Here is a 20,739-nt window from a genome sequence, read left to right on the forward strand (position 1 = left end):
CTCAATAGTCGGCACTTTGTTGCCACCCTGTGGTGAAACAAGACATTTTACTGAGTAAATATGAAACTTTCATAGTATAAATACATCAACAAACAGCGTTCTGCAGCCTCCATGACCAGAAGAGACGTTTTTACCATTTCCCACCAAATTAAAAGCATCGGAGCCACAAAACATGTAAATCCTCTGAAATGAAGAAAAAACCTCTTTCAACAACTAAAAAGTAGTTTTCACTCCCAAAGTGTTCTGGGTAGAATTTACTTCTATTTTATTCCATTTTCAGCTCTTGGAGACGTTTTTAGAGGTTTTTACTCTTATTTCATGGATTTTTCTTCTTTAGCTATTTTATGTATCTTGGCTGTTTTAACTCTTTATTAGGGACGTCCCGATCACAATGTCTGGCCCCCGATACCGATCCGATTTTTCAGAATTGAGTATCGGCCGATACCGATTCTTTCCCGTTCCGATACTCACATTACTATTGCAAAGATACTCAATAGTCTATTTTTGGAGCAACTAAGATGTCTGAAGCTAAAAGTACTATTGGCAGAAGCTTTGTTTACCTAGAACTTCTTCTCAGAACGACTTAAACATAAAAGCTCTGAGGAAAACAAACTTCTTTGTGTATTAAATTCCAGTTTACCTTAAAGCAGTATGAGAGGTTTGACCTGAATGTCACTAAACATTTACATTTCAATGAGAATTATAAAAACTTCATTCCACTTCAAAGTGGTAAAACCTGTTTGGCAAAAGTACTCTGAACATAGTACTCTCAAAAACTTATTCAGAATATCCCAGTCTCCCTTCAAACTAGAGGAACCTTCTGGGTTCTTGTTTCACCATATCGCTCCCCTGGGGGGACTGAGCCTTTATTTTAAATCCTTTATTTTAAAGCTTTGTTTTTTATTTAAGGCTTTCTCTTTAGTTGTTGTTGTAAACTGAGGAACATCCACATGATGAAAAACCGATCTTTGTCCTCCCTGTCCTTCTACCAGACCTCCGTCCACCCCTCCCTATGAACACGGCTCAACACGAGGCTTCAGGGCATGTAGTACACATGCCAGGCCTTTAGGGGCGCTGTGACTCACCAAACACAATAAAAACACAGAAGAAGACAGACCACATAGAAATTTAGAAGTAGACCTCTTCACATAAACACATAACCCACTATATATAACTCTAGTTTTATAGGTCTATGGCCCCGCTCCGCCTGCTTCTAGCTTCTGCAGCTCCACCCGAGCTTCTAGTCCCTGATTGTTCTGGTTATTAGGTGACGTAGTGGTTATTAGGTGACGTAGCGGACCGCATTTTTTATTTTATTTTTTTAGATCGGCGGGGTGACCGGCTGGATTTGCCGATCCCCGATCACTCACAAATCACCAATATCCGATATCTACCGATCGGATCGGGACGTCCCGACTCTTTATAGTCGCTGTGGGTTGAAGTAAAACTAGATCGTGTTTTTCTGCTCTTTTTTTTAATTCTTTTTTAATTTTAGCGGATTTTCGTTCTCTTTTTTTCTTTTCTTAAAAACTCCTCTGCATTAGTACTTTTAGTCACGTTAGTTTAGCCATTGTTACTGTATTTTATACACATTATTGAGTATTTGAGTATTTCATCCATTTTTAAAGATGTATATTTTTTATCAATTCAAGATGTTTTAGCTGTTTGACTATATTTATGAGGAGGTTAGATTATTTTTGAAAATCAATGTGGTATTCAATCCAAATGAAAAAGTAAGCAAAATGTTTACCTGCAGTCTCTGCTGATAGATTCAGGGAGCCGCTGCAGGGGGCGCTGTAGAGCCGCAGGTTGCACCTAGAAGGGGTTGATCTTTCTGCCTCCTTCTCTTCCTCTGGTTTCTACATGTGAAACAAACCAACCGGCCTCCATGTTGGTTCCCGGAGCCGCGCCAGCTCGGCTCTCCAGGTCATGTGATCAGCTCTGGCTCGGCGGCGTGGAAAGAGTGGCGCCCCGGCGGCTCCAGGTCCTCCGGCTTCTAGTTTTGTGAGGAACATGAATCATTCAGTTCCCAGGAACATTTGGTAAAACGCTCCTGCCTGGCGTCGCGTGTTAGAGAAAGTGCTGACTCAGAGTCACGCTTCATGTTTGGACGAAGCGGCACGCCGGCTCCTGCTGGTTTGTGGCCTGGTTTCATCTGGCGGTGGTCAAAATGGTCGTTACGGCGACGGCGTTCTGTCTCTGGAGCCTGAAACAAGAAAACTGAGTTTACGTTAGGCTGCACGGCTTTTCTCACTTTTTCTTTTTTCTTCTTTTCTTATTGTTAAAATGTCTCAGTTAGATTTACAGTGTCAGCGTCTCCTGGCATCATAGAGGGCGGAGTCAGGTCTTTTGTCACCATGGCAACTAAAACACTTTTAAATCTTCAGCTTCAGCAACAATCTCATTTCTCTTCCTTAAAAACAATTGACTTTCTCCTTATTGTTTGTCTTCTTTCACTGAAAACATCCATCCATCCATCCATCCATCCATCCATCCATCCATCCATCCATCCATCCATCCATCCATCCATCCATCCATCCATCCATCATTCTCCACTCAATCATCCATCATCTTTCATATCATTCTATCATCCATCCATCCATCCATCCATCCATCCATCCATCCATCCATCCATCCATCCATCCATCCATCCATCATTCTCCACTCCACCCATCCATCATCCATCCATCCATCCATCATCCATCATCCATCATCCATCATCCATCCATCCATCATCCATCATCCATCATCCATCATCCATCCATCCATCCATCCATCCATCCATCCATCATCCATCATCCATCCATCCATCATCCATCATCCATCATCCATCCATCCATCCATCATCCATCCATCCATTCACCATCCATCATCCATCATCCATCATCCATCATCCATCCATCCATCATCCATCATCCATCATCCATCATCCATCATCCATCCATCCATCCATCCATCCATCCATTCACCATCCATCATCCATCATCCATCATCCATCATCCATCCATCCATCATCCATCATCCATCATCCATCCATCCATCCATCCATCCATCCATCCATCCATCATCCATCCATCCATCCATCCATCCATCATCCATCCATCCATCCACCCATCCATTGTGACATCATTGAACTAACCTGATGAATAATAAAACTGGTTATTGATCCGTCGGCTTTGTCCAGTTGACACTTTGTGTTTTGATCAAATCTTTGATCAGAAGTGAACATTATAAAGTCTTAGCTGGATTAGTGGGACGTTTCCTCGTCAACGACTCTTTCAAAGAGTTTCTATAAAAAGGTTCTTGACCATTCATTAGTACCTTGTTTACCTCTGGTGCTGTTATAAATAGAACGGAACCACGAAGCCTCCAGTGCTGGACTGGCTGACGCCCGGTCAGTGTTGGACCTCGTTACCGTCACAGATGGTTTCTGTTGTTCTGGCTCCGCAGCCCCCCAGCAGGGACGTCGGCTCCATTCCCAAACATCAAACCCACGACGGGCCTTGGCTCTACTTGTACTGATCCAGAGCTCAGTAACCTGCGGCTCTAAAGCGCCCCCTGTGGCGGCTTCCTGACATTCTCATTAAATTATTTACAAATAAACATTTGACCTATATTTGCATTTTATTTGGATTCCACACTGATGTTCCAAAATGTTCTAACTTCCTGACTACAGCAGAATAATGTAAAACGACTTAAATATCTTGAAATGAAAACAACATATATTTTTTTTAAATAGATAAAATAGCTAAAAATACTCAATAATATGTATAAAATACAGTAAAATTTGTTAAACTAAAATGATTAACATTGCTAGTACAGAGAGTTTTATCAGGAAAAAAAAAATGGAAAAAGAAGAAAAAGAAAATGTAAACAACTAAAACAGCCAAGATACATAAAATACCTCAAGAAGAAAAATCTAGGAAAAAATAGTAAAAACCTCTAAAAACGGCTCCAAAAACTGAAAATGTAATAAAATAGAAGTAAATTCTACCAGGAACACTTTAGGAATGAAAACTACTTTTTAGTTGTTGAAAGAGGTTTTTTTCTTCATTTCAGAGGATTTACATGTTTTGTGGCTCCGATGCTTTTAATTTGGTGGGAAATGGTAGAAACGTCTCTTCTGGTCGTGGAGGCTGCAGAGTCCTGAGCTGATAGATCTGGATCTGGAGTCTTAAAGGTTGCCTGCCAACATTCCTGTGGAGGAAAGGCTCTGCGGTTCAGATTCACCCCAGTTTTCCAACAGAGGCGGGAGAAATCAGACCCTCTCTCTTCTAGTATTTGTTCAATGAGTGGAGCCGTTCCAGGAAAACCACAGACATTAACAAACTTATCGTAATGGATTCCAGACCGAGCCGAGGCTCCGAGCTGCTCCGGGGAGATCATTCCTTTTGTCCTGAAGCCAAATCTTCATCAATAAACTGCAGCGAGGTGGTTCTGTGGTCGTTTCCTCTTTGGCTGTGACGAGAACCAAGGAGCTCCATTCCTCTCAGCTCAGGACTGGAACCAAACGTCCACACAGGCTTCATCTCTCACTGCCTCACAAGTAGAACACATCACATTTTCCATGCACCTCCTTAAAGGAGTCGTCAGCTGGTGTCCTCACGTCTCCTTTAAATCCTCTTTAAATCAATTCTTAACCTTTATTAGTAAAACTAATCCAACATGGAGCTTCTGACCCTGTTTCATACCAACTTCCTCTCTGAGAGTCCAGGAGACATTCTGACTGGTACCATGTGAGGCTGCTGATTGGCTGCAGGAACTGGACATCATGACCATGGGGTTCAAGTTCATATGCCGCTAACGGCTAGTGGCTAAAATGAAAACAACAACCGATGGTGGAGCGTCGACAAACATCCAGCCGCAGAGCAACACACCTGGAGGTTTAGAGTGAAATGTTTGTTAATCACACAGTTCATCGTTTATACTAGTCACGTTGGCTAACCGCTAGCTGTGGCTAATTGCTAACCACTAAAATTAACAAGTTCGGTTGATGCTTCCTGTTTGGGGTGCGCCCCCTTGTGGGCGATTCTGGTTTGAACAAAGAGCCCAAAGGGAAAAACTGAGCTGCTTTCAAACTCCTGTGGCCATATTCAGGAGGCATCTCAGAGTCCTCTCAGGGTCCTCTCAGGGTCCTCTCAGAGCCGTCTCAGGGTCCTCTGAGAGTCCTCTCAGAGCCGTCTCAGAGTCGTCTCAGGGTCCTCTCAGAGTCCTCTCAGAGGCGTCTCAGAGGCGTCTCAGAGTCCTCTCAAGGTCCTCTCAGAGTCCTCTCAGAGGCGTCTCAGAGGCGTCTCAGAGTCCTCTCAGAGGTGTCTCAGGGTCCTCTCAGAGTCCTCTCAGGGTCCTCTCAGGGTCCTCTCAGAGTCCTCTCAGAGTCCTCTCCTCTCAGAGTCCTCTCAGAGTCCTCTCAGAGTCTCAGGGTCCTCTCAGGGTCCTCTCAGAGTCCTCTCAGAGTCCTCTCAGAGTCCTCTCAGGGTCCTCTCAGGGTCCTCTCAGAGTCCTCTCAGAGGCGTCTCAGGGTCCTCTCAGGGTCCTCTCAGAGACCTCTCAGGGTCCTCTCAGAGACCTCTCAGGGTCCTCTCAGGGTCCTCTCAGGGTCCTCTCAGAGTCCTCTCAGGGTCCTCTCAGAGACCTCTCAGGGTCCTCTCAGGGTCCTCTCAGATTCCTCTCAGAGTCCTCTCAGGGTCCTCTCAGGGTCCTCTCAGATTCCTCTCAGGGTCCTCTCAGAGACCTCTCAGGGTCCTCTCAGGGTCCTCTCAGAGTCCTCTCAGGGTCCTCTCAGAGTCCTCTCAGGGTCCTCTCAGGGTCCTCTCAGAGTCCTCTCAGGGTCCTCTCAGATTCCTCTCAGAGTCCTCTCAGGGTCCTCTCAGAGTCCTCTCAGATTCCTCTCAGAGTCCTCTCAGAGTCCTCTCAGAGTCCTCTCAGATTCCTCTCAGAGTCCTCTCAGGGCTCCTATCTTAGCCGAAAATTTCCTAGAAAGGAATCTTAGCTTAAAAGTGACTGAGGAAGTTTCCAAGAGCAACTCTTAACAAAGAGTTGACAGCAACTTTTATCTTGGTGAGGAGGAGCGGTCGACCCCGTTGCTCTGTATGATGCAGTCTGCTGAAAGCTGATTGGTTGTTAGAGAAAAGAAGACAGAATAAAGGCTCTGTGCTCCTCGTAATGAACGGAGAGTAAAATTAACCCATCAAATATTGAAAATGTGTCATCATGAAAATTATTTTATGTCTATTTTATAGAACTCCAAAAAAAATGTATTTCATTTGTACACAGCTTAAAATGATTGAACTTACCTGGTTAAACAGAGTTAGACACCTAAAGCAGCCAAGATTTTTTCACAACTTCAAAAAGTTGTCTGCACAGTGCGCGGCGTTACTGATTAAACAAACGGAGAACATCTTTCCTTTCTCTTGGTCTTTCCACCATCTGGTCTGTTTAAGAAACTTTCAGGCTTTCAGCTGGACGACCGACGTCCGCGGCCTCCGAGTTCTGGTCCCAGTTCGGTTACGGCCGTAGGGTCTGATCCCGAGTCCCGGTTTCTGTCCTGCCTCACTTCTGCTCTTTTGGGACCTACATGAAAGTTGCGGCCACAAAAAAAACAAAACAACCAGTGCAAAGCTGAACATGTTAACAACAGAGGATTCATACAGCCGACATATTAAAACATTGAGGGCGTGTCTTTGGTCACTGACCAATCAGCAAACGGCTCCTCGAAATCAGACCGTTGAATTGTCCTGAGTGCCTCAACGGAAGGGCGACGGAAAAGCCTCAACGTTTGGAGCGGTTATTTCTGTACCATCGACAATTCTTGCTGTGGAAACTCGAACCGTACCGGACCATACCATACCGGACCATACTGTACCGGACCATACCGTACCCGACCATACCGTACCGGACTATACTGTACCTACCGGACCATACCGTACCCGACCATACCGTACCGGACTATACCGTACCGGACCATACCGTACCGGACTATACCGTACCGGACCATACCGTTCCATCCCGGCACTTTATGTGGAAACGGGGACTTAAAAGCAACACTGCTGCTGCAGCCAGAACCAGAACCTTCCTGACTTGTTAATCCTGACTTGGTGAGATTAGAGCAGATTAATTCATGGGACAATAGAACCGGAGTCACTTTCACTTTATTCCAGCAGAACGGTTCCAGGCAGAGCTTCCTCACTGCTCTTCTTTTACTTTACATTCTCCATCACTGGTTCTGAGGTGGAGGTTCCTCCGTGTGAGTGTGTTTCCTGTTGGAATATTAATTCATCACCGTGACGACAGGAGAAGTTCTGCTTCCATTAATTCATGGTTCTGCAGTTCTGTCAGCGTCAGCATTATTATTAAGATCATTATTCCAGGAAATATCTATTTGAGAGTAATAAACGCTAGTTTGAGTTCAATGTGTCTGTTTTAGGTCCAAAACCTTTTTTAATTTCAACTTTCTTCCACTGGGAGTTTTTTTTAATGCAGCAGCCGGACGCTGTTGTTTGATTGGTTCACACTGCATTCACTGCTTTGTGATTAGCCAATGGTGTTAGTGGGCGGGATGTGGACACCAAGACTCAATTCTATTGGCTGTGACAGTTCGATGGAGTCACCAGGATCAGCCAATCCGCTGCAGACATTTGGGCCTGTGGCAACAGGAAGAGCTTCAGGCTGAAACCTCTGTCATGTCAATCAACCTGCTGAGTCAGCGTCACTCGTCCTCATAGTATTTTTTACTGATTTTAAACCTGCAACTGCATCATTCTAATAATTATAATAATAATTATAAAACTGTTTTGTTTTATTTTCTGGTGGAAATAACATCTTTCCTTTACTCTCCAGTAACATTGATACTGATTCTCACACATCCATCCATCCATCTATCCATCCATCCATCCATCCATCCATCCATCCATCCATCCAGTCCGGGTCGTGGGGGCAGCAGTCTCAGTAGGGATGTCCAGACGTCCCTCGCCCCAGACACGTCCTCCAGCTCTTCCAGGGGGACCCCAAGGCATTCCCAGGCTGAGAGACATAGTCCCTCCAGCGTGTCCTAGGTCTGCCCGGAGGCCTCCTACCGGAGGGACATGCCCAGAACACCTCCCTCGGGAGGCGTCCGGGGGGCATCCCAAACAGTCTCAGCTGGCTCCTCTGGAGTCTCACACATCTGAGCAAATCTCACAGATGTTCCCTGTTTTATGACACCAGAACGGTTGAAATGCTCCTCGTGGTTAAAGAGACAGACTTCAGTTTAATTTGGAGCAGAAGCTTGAAAAAGAAGCTGGAGTCAATGTCAGAATGTTTTCTTGGTAAACTCAGTTTAGTAAATGAAGGAGAAACTTTTCCTGTGAGTCTTTAGATCAACTGTTGACCAATGACTGTTGACCCCCCCCCCCCCCCCCCCCCCCCGCAACCACCCCACAGGATGATTGACAGCCCCTCCACCTGATCCCAGAATGCCTGTGGTGCCAGTGGGCGGGACTTCCTCCTCCTCCCACCACGTGGTTCCGGTGGCGCTGACCTGCTCCTGGCTGCTGCTGTTCTTCCACATCGCATTCGGCCAGAAACCCGCCAAGCTGCCGCTGATCAGCCGGAAGCCGTTCATCGCCGCCTGGAACGCCCCGCTGGACATGTGCGCCATCAAGTACAACGTCACCACCAACCTGGACCGCCTCTTCCACATCCACGGGAGCCCGCGTGCCGACTGGACGGGCCAGAATGTCACCATCTTCTACGCCAACCGGTTGGGGTACTACCCACACTACACGCCGCAGGGCAGCGCCGTGCATGGCGGCGTGCCCCAGAACTGCAGCCTGGATCTCCACCTGCTCAAAGCCTACCAGGACATCAACCACTTCATCCCGGCCGAGGACTTCCGGGGCCTCGCCGTCATCGACTGGGAGTTCTGGCGGCCTCAGTGGAGCCGCAACTGGCACAAGAAAGACATTTACCGGCGTAAGTCGCGGGAGCTGACGACCAGGGCGTATGTCAACGTGACGTCGGCGCAGGTGGAGGAGTTGGCGCGGCGGCGCTTCGAGAAGAGCGCCAGGGCCTTCATGCAGAGGACCATCCAGCTCGGGACGCGCCTTCGCCCCAACGCCCTCTGGGGATTCTACCTCTACCCCGACTGCCACAACTACAACCTGCACGAGCAGAACTACACGGGCTTGTGCCCCCTGCTGGAGAGAATGAGGAACGACGAGCTGCTGTGGCTGTGGAACAGCAGCACGGCGCTCTTCCCCTCGGTGGCCATCAGGAAGAGTCACACCAACAGCATCAGCAACCTGCACTTCTCCCAGCACCGGATCCGAGAGGCGCTCCGCGCCGCCGCGCTGACCTCCAGAGACTACGAACTCCCCACCTACGTCTACCTGCGGCTGGGCTACCGAGACGAGGCCATGGCCTTCCTCACCAACGTAAGGCTCCTCCACAGTTTCACACTTTAAACGTCAGGAAGTCGGTTTCACAACAGGTCTCACATTGCAGTGACATTAGCTGACAACAGGGGGCAGAAAAATGCGGCTCTGCATCCACACATGGCTCTTCGGCGCCCCCTGTGGTGGCTACCTGAACCTCTCAGACAATTATTTGTAAATCAGCATTTTGCTCACATTTTTATTGTGTTTGAATACACTGGATTTCCAAATTTGCTAAATAAAGTAAAACAGCGAGAACAGCTGGAATGGCAGAAAAAGATAAAATAGCGAAAACTACTCAAATAATTTAAAAATATAGTAAAAATGGTTAAACTAATATGATTACAATTTGTGATGCAGAGTTATTTTTCAGGAAAACAAAAAAGAAAAATAGGCAAAGGAAAAAGAAAAAGAAAACGAAAAGAAAAAAAGAAATAGAAAAGAAAGAAGAAGGAAATTTAAAAAGAAGAAAATATGAAATAGAAATGCGAGTTAAACCAGGAGGAAACACACAGAGGCTGTAGGTTAAACAGTTTATGTGGCTAAAATAACCACAACGCATACAATAACTTAAATCCTCGACAATAAAGAGAAAAATGGCTAAAAAAGTAATTAAATAAATCTGAAATGTTCCTATGATACATTATCTATGCAAACTAAATGTTTGTAGCTATGTCAAGTTTTAAAAGTGTTTTTTTCTTCATTTCAGACAATTAACATGTTGTGCAGCTCCAGAGAAATATTATTTGGTGGTAAATTGTAAAAACGTGTGTTTTGGTGGTAAAGGTTGAGTGACGTTAGCCTGCCGCTGGCGGCTGTGCTAACGGCCTTCAGCCTGGATGTAAAACATTAACGCCAGTGACGTTCAGGTCGATTCCAAAATATAGATCATTCTAATGACAAATGTTTCAGGACTTCGTCATGTGACAATACTGACATTTATATCGCAGTTACTCTGTATTGCACCTATTTCCTACCCGTTGCCGTGACTATTTAGTCCGCCAAATGTGACTGAGACTAAAATGTGCTTTATAAACGCCTCATCAGCGTTTTTGACTTGTTCACATCCAACTGTTATTTCAATAGCTATAATTTATAGAAAAATATCTTTAACTTATTTGTCTTACCACATAAATTTACTATTGCCATCACACTTTGAAAAGAAAGTTTTACTGTTAATATTGTCATCTCTGTGGATTTGATATTTTTTTGAGTTTTACAGTGGGACTTCATGTCCCACCCTCATCCCAGGATGATTCAGTTCACATAAATAAGTTCAAATACTTTGTCTCTATTTTCAACATCCAAGAAAATTACTGAAAAACATTCTACCAGTTTCATCAGTGTCAAAAATATCATGTGAGGACTGTAGAGCTTCAGAGGGTCAGTGCTTCCCCCTGGTGGCTGTCTCTCGTACTGCATCATTTTATTTCTAATGACTTTTGTCTTTTCAAATTATAGACATACCTTGTGTGTGTGTGTGTGTGTGTGTGTGTGTGTGTGTGTGTGTGTGTGTGTGTGTGTGTGTGTGTGTGTGTGTGTGTGTGTGTGTGTGTGTGTGTGTGTGTGTCTTACAGAAAGACTTGATCCACACCATCGGGGAGAGCGCCGCTCTGGGAGCAGCAGGATTCGTCATCTGGGGGGATTTGAACCTGACCTCATCCAGGGTACGACCCCCAAACCCCCTGGCACCCGACCCTTTGACTCTCTGACCTCTGACCTTATTCTTACTCTTATTCTTTCTCTGCTGATATTCTCCCTCTACCTTGTGTGTAACATGAGTGAACCCTGTTCCTCCAGTTTAACTGCACCAAGGTGAAGTCGTTCCTGAACCAGCGCCTCGGCCGCTACATCACCAACGTGACGCGGGCGGCCGAGGTCTGCAGCGACGTCCTGTGTCAGGGGAACGGCCGCTGCGTCCGCCGAAACCCCCGAGCCCGCCACTACCTGCACCTGAGCGCCAACAGCTACCGCATCCAGCCCGCCGAGGGGGACGAGGGGGGCGAGGGGGGCTTCACGGTCAGCGGCTGGCACTCGCAGGATGAGCTGCAGCTGCTCCACAGGCGCTTCCACTGCCACTGCTACGAGGGCCACGAGGGCCCCGCCTGCCACAGCATCAACATCCTGCGGGAGGACGGGGGGCCGTGGGGGGGCCGCCGAGACGACGAGCAGGAGAGGAAGAGGGCGGAGTGGGAGGACGAGCAGGGCGAGCGGCTGGAGGGGGAGCTGAGCGCCGGGACCGCCGGCGGCCTCCAGCTGAAGCTGCTCGTCCTCAACTTCCTGTTACTGACGCTGGTCGTATGATGGCAACATCTGGACTTCTTGTTACTGACGGTGGTCGTATGATGGCAACATCTGGACCAGATGAACTTCCTGTTACTGACGGTGGTCGTACGATGGAAACATCTGGACTTCTTGTTACTGACGGTGGTCGTACGATGGAAACATCTGGACCAGATGAACTTCCTGTTACTGACGGTGGTTGTACGATGGAAACATCTGGACTTGCTGTTACTGACAGAAACATGTCAACACATCAGCGTGCCTGTTTGTTCATGACTTGGGGTGAAGAAGGTTTATGTTCCTGCACCTTTGGCTTTGAAAAAGTCACCAAACAGGAGGGTCTGTTACTGACATCAACAAGAGAAAACACAGCATTTTAACACACAACCTGTCAGTCCAGGTGACTTTCTAAACCAACCTGAAGGTCAGGAAGAGGAAGTGAAAACGATTCCTTCGGACGGCTGCTGTGGTGACAGGAACAGCAGGACGATGATCATGGTTCAGTCCATCCAGCCAATCACGTCCCGGTCCTCTGGCCGCGTTCACAGCTGAAGCTTTTCAATCTAAATTAAATGAAGCCAACACCACAACAGACCTGAAGACACGGCTGAGACTCTCAGCTGGTGGATCGCTGACTTGTGTTAGTGACTCATGGAAGGTCTCTGGTTTAGTTTAGAGGGTGAATGAGTGAGAGAGTGAGTGGTTGGTGCTGGTCAGAGGGTGAATGTAGTGAGAGAGTGAGTGGTTGGTGCTGGTCAGAGGGTGAATGTAGTGAGAGAGTGAGTGGTTGGTGCTGGTCAGACGGTGAATATAGTGAGAGAGTGAGTGGTTGGTGCTGGTCAGATGGTGAATGTAGTGAGAGAGTGAGTGGTTGGTGCTGGTCAGAGGGTGAATGTAGTGAGAGAGTGAGTGGTTGGTGCTGGTCAGAGGGTGAATGTAGTGAGAGAGTGAGCGGTTGGTGCTGGTCAGACGGTGAATGTAGTGAGAGAGTGAGCGGTTGGTGCTGGTCAGAGGGTGAATGAGTGAGAGAGTGAGTGGTTGGTGCTGGTCAGAGGGTGAATGTAGTGAGAGAGTGAGTGGTTGGTGCTGGTCAGAGGGTGAATGTAGTGAGAGAGTGAGTGGTTGGTGGTGGTCAGAGGGTGAATGTAGTGAGAGAGTGAGTGGTTGGTGGTGGTCAGAGGGTGAATGTAGTGAGAGAGTGAGCGGTTGGTGGTGGTCAGAGGGTGAATGCATTATTGTTACGCTACCGCTATGCTATGCTAACATGATGTCCAGCTCCTGCAGCCAATCAGCAGCCTCACATGGTACCAGTCAGAATGTCTCCTGGACTCTCAGAGAGGAAGTTGGTATGAAACAGGGTCAGAAGCTCCATGTTGGATTAGTTTTACTAATAAAGGTTAAGAATTGATTTAAAGAGGATTTAAAGGAGACGTGAGGACACCAGCTGACGGCTCCTTTAAACTTAGTGAATCATAGTGAAAAATATTTTGGATCCCGAAGTCAAACCAGCTCAGAATTGAAACAACATGAAGCAGTTAACATCTAACCAAATGTCATTTTTAAATCTTTTACTCTGAACAAAATGTGTACTGTTTTTATCTGTAGCCTGGAAGTTCAGCTCCTCCGTGGGTTTTAATGTGTTGGCTGATTTAGTGTATCTCCATGAGAAGGACCCAGACTGTTGTCTCTTTGTTCGTTTGACTTCCTGTCTGTGAGGGGTGCTACCGACCCGTTTGGGCGACCACACACTGAACTGGACGTAGAAATCGGCACATACTGTTTCTGAGTCAGACACTCCTGTGCTCCTGGTTTGTAAACCTTCTTCTTGCCAAAGCTGGTAGTTTGTTCACCTGAAAAACTCCAACGTTAACCAGTGAAGGTTAAAGGTCATCAGGAATCCAAGGTACTTTAGTGATACTACCTACTCATCTTACAGCCACAAGTCCTGTCCTTCAGTATTCTTACTGGTCTGCTATATTGTACTTGAACTACAACATGTATCCGCAGTGCAGGACTCTTGGTTCCTGCAGCTCAGCTCTGGTGAACCTCCACCACCAATGTGAAACTCATCCAGTACCGCAGACGTTGACTGAACTTGTTTGGAGGTTTGTAGGATTTCTTGTTGAACTCTTTAGATTGTGATTCAAGTGCACTTTTCTTGAAGCCAGTTTTCTGTGCTGCTTCAGTACTTTATGTACAAGACTGGCTGGTTACTTGTTGTGAATCTATAAACCAACTTTATGTTTGGTCACCAATCCATTCTAGTTTTGATAATGTCATTAGATGTCAGTGAGTTTGGTTCTTCGGTTCCTGGATGGTCTCGCTGTTTGGTTTTCATGAGCAGCGTTGTGAAGAAAGAAGCACATTCATGGCGTCACATTACTTGAAGATTAGTTAGAATTCTCCTTTGTGAACTCCAGGATTGAAGTCCTGTCGTCTTTTTCTTCTTTTCTCGTTACGATAACGAGTAGATCTCTGGTTTTCTGGTGATGATCGAGGAGGAGTGTTTGTGACGTGTCTTCAACCAAAGTTGTTTTTTAATGTCGGGAAAATCTGTTTTTGTGGGGAAAACTTTACCCCTGAGACTCTCTGCTCTTTAATGCAGCAGCTCTTTAATGCAGCTGCTCTTTAATGCAGCAGCTCTTTAATGCAGCAGCTCTTTAATGCAGCAGCTCTTTAATGCAGCAGCTCTTTAATGCAGCTGCTCTTTAATGCAGCAGCTCTTTAATGCAGCTGCTCTTTAATGCAGCAGCTCTTTAATGCAGCTGCTCTTTAATGCAGCTGCTCTTTAATGCAGCAGCTCTTTAATGCAGCAGCTCTTTAATGCAGCTGCTCTTTAATGCAGCAGCTCTTTAATGCAGCAGCTCTCGCTGACGTCTGAGATTTCACAGTCGTCAAACACGGAACTGTATTTTTCATTGTTTCTTTGTTTTATTTTGTAAACCACATAAGCAACAAGCACTATGCAACAAATGTTCCTTGAATGTAAATGCACTGCTAATAAAGACTTTTCCTCCGTTCACAATCCGTTGTTTCTTAATCACACGTGAAACAAAGTCAAGCTTTCCTTACAGCTGGGAGGGGTGCAGCACACCAGAAACATTACAAAGAAAAGTTTCTGTCCGATTAGAAGAAGCGGTAAAAGAGGAAGTGGCGAGACGCAGCAGATTACAGTCAGCAGTTCTTTGGTTGGTTTTTTTAACCAATGGTGACTCGTGAAATTATTGTAAATACCTAGTCTTCATTGCTTCTGCTAAAAACTTTTCACACAAGCAGCAACATTCTCCTCCTCAACCAACCAATCAATCAATCAATCAATCAATCAATCAAAGAATATGTTTGACAAAACTGAACAAAACAACTGAATTTTAAAAAGTCACAACATAAAACAAGAAAACAAAGAAAAAGAGAAACTGGACCCGAGAAGCAAACTGACAGTATTGATACGTATTGATTATCGGTGTCAATGAGGCGATTCTGGGAGGATTTTGTGATTCGGTTTCAGGAGAGTTCGCTGAGAGTTCAGCAGCTTTCATTTCATATTCCAGCTGGAAAGTGTCGGTCAGATCTGGCAACCCTGGATAACTCTGAGCAACTGTTGCTTTATTTTATTTTATTTTATTGATTAAGATCATTAGGGTAGAATAGGAGGAGGGCTAGATAAACAAGTTGCTTCTCTCTCTTCCCTTTTGAACAGCACAAACATACTGTTATTAATTTCAATGATTATTGGTTATGGGGGATTGATGATTGATTCTTAATATTATTATTGTAATTATTATGTGCTAATGATATAATGATTGTATAAGTTAAGATTTTTCTCTTTCTGTTCTCATAGTATTTTTCTTATTGTTGTTATTATTCATTTATTTTTCATTGTTCAAAATAAAGATATCCCGTACCTTTTGTTTTTTCTCTTTTTTTTCACCAGTACAAAATGCAATATTTATATGAACAGAAATTCCTGGTAAAATGTAGGCAAAATAAAAAAAAACTAAACAAAGAAAGAAAGAAAGAAAAGCATTTCTTCTTGCAAACCGAATCCTGAGGACATAAAGCGTTGTGGTGTTGTGACATCAGTTTCCTGCAGGACGTGAAACAGCAAAACCAAGACGTTCAGCGCGACGACTGATTCAACCAGCGAACGCAGCAGCAGGTAGGTTGATTACTTGATTTGCCAAACACAGTTCATGGTAGGCAGAATAAAGTTCTGTTGTTTTTAATAATATAGAAGACAGCATCATCTGCAAACTGGATTCATTAGTGAGTTTTGTTGGGATAAAATTTAAGCGATTCTAGAATTTGGCCTTGATTGTTAACAATTCAGACTAAATGTAAAGTTTTTGTGCAGCAGTGGAACATTTCAATAGTTTCCCTCTGAAATAATCACCTCAGGGTGTTTTCTCACTCTTAGATAAAGAATCAAAATGTTCGAGCCTCTGAAGAGAAAAGTTCAACCTGTTCATTGACAGGAAGCTCCAGAATAAACCTTCACCTCAGAACAGTTTAACAGTGTACAGGACGGCAGACTGAGCCGTCACTGTCTTTATCTCTTGTCTTAGAAGAATTTGAGTGAGAGAAGATGAATTCAGGAATTCCTCAGCTCCGCTTTGTGTCTTCATACGCTTATCTTAGTGGACTGATTCAGTCGTTTTCCTTAAAAGGTCAGGATTTCTCCTTGTGACCTCTTGAACACTTGAATTCTGCACCGTGTGAATCTATTTGGTCTGTCGTGCTTCTTCTATGTTATATTTCATCAATTTGGGTTTTTCTTGGACTGACTTAACTGAATTGCTTCAAATGGCAACACCTTTATATATATATATATATATATATATATATATATATATATATACACACAGTATATATACCACCAACTATTTCCAACTGTTTTTCAATCCAGTCCAATCTAATCTGATGTCCTCTCCACGCTACAGATTTAGAAAACGTTGCCATTTGGACCTTGTGACCTGGACTCAGGTATCAAGGGTTCAGTCCAGTTTGTCCACAGCATCATGGAGGTCCTTCCCTTCCTGTCCTATGTTGCTCTGTGCATTGTCCCATGCAGTGGAACCTTCATCTCCACCGCCTCGGCCCTTCCTCCCACCGAGCCCCCAATGGTCCCCGGCCACCCCTTCGTGGCGATATGGAACGCCCCCACGGAGAAATGTGCACAACTTGGCATTCCGCTGGACACGGCGGCCTTCCAGGCGGTGACGACGACTGCGGCCGTACCGGGTCAGTTCCTCACCATCTTCTACGAGGACCGCCTCGGCTTCTACCCCAAAGTGGACACCGTGAAGCGCCGGCTCTATGGCGGCGGCGTACCCCAAAATGGCAACCTGACGGAGCACCTGGCCAAGGCCCGGGGTCAGATCGATCACTTCATCTCCCAGGATTCCTCTCCCGGGCTGGCGGTCATCGACTGGGAGTCCTGGCGCCCCCTGTGGGAACAGAACTGGGGATTCAAACATGTTTACCAGAAGCTGTCCGTCGCCCACGCCGTGCTGATGGCCCCGTTTCTATCATCAAAGCAGATTTCCAAACTGGCGAAGAAGCAGTTCCAGCAGGCGGGACGGCGCTTCATGGAGAGAACCATCAGCCTGGGCATCGGCGAGCGGCCCAGCCGCCGCTGGGGCTTCTACCTGTTTCCTGACTGCCACAACTACAACTACAATGAGGCTGGCTACACCGGCAGGTGCTCCAGGAAGACCCAGAAGAAGAACGACCAGATGCTGTGGCTGTGGCGGCGCAGCACCGCCCTCTTCCCGTCCATATACCTCCCCCTCAGTCTGAAGAACTCCGCCCAGGCCGCCATGTTCGTCCGCAACCGCGTCCAGGAGGCGCTGAGGGTGGCGGCGCTGGCGAGACGACCCTACACCGTGCCCATCTACGCCTACGCAAGGCCGATGTACCGAGTGCAAATCCAGAAGTTCCTGACTCAGGTGAGGCTTGGTTACATGGCATTTCAGTGTTCTCAGTTCAGGCCTGTGGTTTTAACTTCCTGATACTGCAAACAGGAAATAGTGTGACCAAGTGAACTGAATGGCTTCAGCTGGAAACATCTAGAAATCAGCTTCTTTGAACTTAATTAACTTCATTAGATGAAGTTGGAAGAATTTGACTCATGTAGATGTTTCCAGCTGAAGACATTCAGTTCACTTGGTCACACTATTTCCTGTTTGTAGTGAAGAAAGTGACTTGATTGAGTTGACAAGAAAAGCCTTGTGGTCCAGAAAGCATTCTTTTCCCCGAGTGGTTCTTGTCCTTGCAGAACGATCTGGTCAGCACTGTGGGGGAGTCTGCAGCTCTCGGAGCTTCTGGAGTCGTGATGTGGGGAAGCGTCAAAGACTACAGCACCAAGGTAACTCTTTCTTGGTTTACAAAACGGAACTCAGATCTCTGGCCTTCATCAGCTCATCATCAACGTCCCTGTACTTCCTGTTTTAGCAGGAAGTGAGGAGCTGAACTGTCCTCTGTGAAAGATAAACTTCAGCTTCATGAGACCTCGTCTGGGTTTTTAACGAGGGCTGCTTTTGATTGATCGTTTTACTGGCTGGACGTCCAGTGTGTGTGTGTGTGTGTGTGTGTGTGTGTGTGTGTGCCCTCCTGAACACCCTCCCCTCCTCACCTTACAGCTGCATTCCATAAGTTTTTAAGAAGTATGTCTTCCACTAACACCCCCCCCCCCCCCGCAGGCCGACTGCCAGGCTCTGTCTGAGTATTTGACATCCAGCTTCAACCCGTACATGGCCAACGTGACGGCGGCCACCATGCTGTGCAGCGAGCTGCTGTGCCAGAAGAACGGGCGCTGCGTGAGGAAGGACCCGGACTTCCCCGCCTACCTGCACCTGAACTCCGCCCACTTCCACATCCTGCGGATCAGCGGGCGCTACGCCGCCGTGGGCCAGCCATCTGACGCCGACCTGCAGGTCTGGGCCCAGAACTTCTCCTGCCAGTGCTTCGCGGGGCGGAGCTGCTCGGTCAAGCTGCTGCGTCCCAACGCCATCAGGGTCATCTGGGTCTAACCTGCTGCTCCAGAGTCCTGGAGAGTCCAGGTTCTCCAGGGAGCTGGTCCAGAGTCCTGGAGAGTCCAGGTTCTGCACCCTGCCGCTTCACCTCTGTTGGCTTCAGCTTTAATTCAACACTTTCAATCTGATGGGAAAAATCAATGTGGCCAAAATAAAACCTCTCATAAGATGTTTTTCTGTTTCAATCCACTGAAACAAACAGTAAATCAAACATTTCAACCCAAAGCAGATTTCTACACTTTAATATTCAGTGTCTTGTCGGCTCCACTGCAGAGGAGCTGCACATCCTTGTTCCAGTAAAATATAAAAATCTAGAATTTTACATCGACTTAAAATTGATGAAAAACTAAATCCTGTCCTCATATTCCACAGTGTGATTGTGTAAGAAAAGGATTCATTATTAATCCAAATAAGTCACGTACTGTACGTTCTTCTGCTGGTTCTCTTTCTCAGTGAGGATTCTGTGTATTCTCTCCATTTTTAACACTTTTAATGACCAACTGGCCACAGTCCTCACATGAGATAAAGAGAAGAAACATGAAGAATTCACAAGAGAAAGAAATGAAATAGAAGAAATTTAAGATGAAAAGAAAGAAAAGGGGGGAAAGAAAGGAAAAGAGAAAAAGGAAACAAAGAAAAAGGGAAAGGATTGTTGATGGTACTCGTAGTTACGAATGTTTTCTGATGGTGAACACTGTAAAAAAAGATTTACTCATTAGTCATGATAACTCATAATTTATTGTCAGTATGACAACTGAATATTGAAATTGTTGTGATAAGTCAAGATGCCATGTTTATGTTGTGTTCATTAATGAAAAGTTTTCAAACTTAAAACAGCAATTCCATTGAAATTAGGAACGGTCGTCATAACGATGGACTGTTCATAGTTTCTCCTCACTGGATGTTTCTGACTACGTCATCACGTTGTACGTGCTTATTAAACACAACTGTTACTGCTGCCGCCATTCCCTCCTTCCTTCACCTTCACCTCCAGCAGCTGCAGACTAATTGAGATATTCTGGATTGTCAGCTAACTTCGATTTTGATAAGGTAAGTCATGGCTAACGAAAAGTTTGACATTAAACTAAAATGTAAGAAATTAGCTAGGGGCCATATTTGCTTTAATAATTAGAATTAACTATTTTTTTTCAGACTGCAAGGCAATACCTTTTATATGAAACTCTTATGCAGAAATACAAAAAACAAACAAACGTATCATAACAAGTGAGAACATAGAAACTTAAATTTATTTTCATCTGGTTTAATCATTCTTTAGAACACTCTGGCTTTTCCACCAGAAAGAAGCAGGTTCTAGTTCTGGTCCAGGGTCAGCCTCAGCACCAGTTCTTAGTCTTTCCACTGCCAAAGCCCCAGACTACCAGGGGCTAAACTGCTGCTACGCGGGCCCTACTTATGTTGCTGGACCAGAGAGGAGCCAGACTGGGACCCGACGTGTCATCAGCTGGGGGCGGAGTTATCTCTGGAGGTATCTCTGGAGGTATCTCTGGAGTTATCTCTGGAGGTATCTCTGGAGTTATCTCTGGGGGTATCTCTGGAGTTATCTCTGGGGGTATCTCTGGAGTTATCTCTGGAGGTATCTCTGGAGGTATCTCTGGAGTTATCTCTGGGGGTATCACTGGAGTTATCTCTGGGGGTATCTCTGGAGTTATCTCTGGGGGTATCTCTGGAGTTATCTCTGGAGGTATCTCTGGAGTTATCTCTGGGGGTATCACTGGAGGTATCTCTGGAGTTATCTCTGGAGTTATCTCTGGGGGTATCTCTGGAGTTATCTCTGGAGGTATCTCTGGAGTTATCTCTGGGGGTATCTCTGGAGTTATCTCTGGGGGTATCACTGGAGGTATCTCTGGAGTTATCTCTGGAGGTATCTCTGGAGGTATCTCTGGAGTTATCTCTGGAGGTATCACTACCTACAAGGAGGAAGCGAGGCTGAACCGGCTTTCTGAAAACTCCAGCGAACACGGAGCCCCGGAGTGGTTGTAGAGAAAATAAAAATA

The 20,739-nt window shown here is 45.8% G+C and overlaps 1 protein-coding gene across 1 annotated transcript in view; it reads left to right on the forward strand.

Moving 5' to 3' along the window:
- Nucleotides 1-19,682, forward strand: part of LOC308117037 (uncharacterized protein) — a 22,160-nt gene extending 2,478 nt beyond the window's left edge. Inside the window, exons 2-7 of the mRNA XM_080475638.1 lie at nucleotides 8,419-9,410; nucleotides 10,988-11,077; nucleotides 11,211-11,708; nucleotides 16,637-17,638; nucleotides 17,968-18,057; nucleotides 18,392-19,682. Of these exons, the coding sequence (XP_080331764.1) occupies nucleotides 8,451-9,410; nucleotides 10,988-11,077; nucleotides 11,211-11,708; nucleotides 16,637-17,638; nucleotides 17,968-18,057; nucleotides 18,392-18,721 (2,970 nt within the window). The 5' untranslated portion in view covers nucleotides 8,419-8,450 and the 3' untranslated portion in view covers nucleotides 18,722-19,682. The remainder of the gene's footprint in view (nucleotides 1-8,418; nucleotides 9,411-10,987; nucleotides 11,078-11,210; nucleotides 11,709-16,636; nucleotides 17,639-17,967; nucleotides 18,058-18,391) is intronic.
- The last annotated feature ends 1,057 nt before the right edge of the window (nucleotides 19,683-20,739 follow it).

Source organism: Lipophrys pholis (genome assembly GCF_963383615.2).
Source record: "Lipophrys pholis genome assembly, chromosome: 11".
Classification (NCBI taxonomy): Eukaryota; Metazoa; Chordata; class Actinopteri; order Blenniiformes; family Blenniidae; genus Lipophrys; species Lipophrys pholis.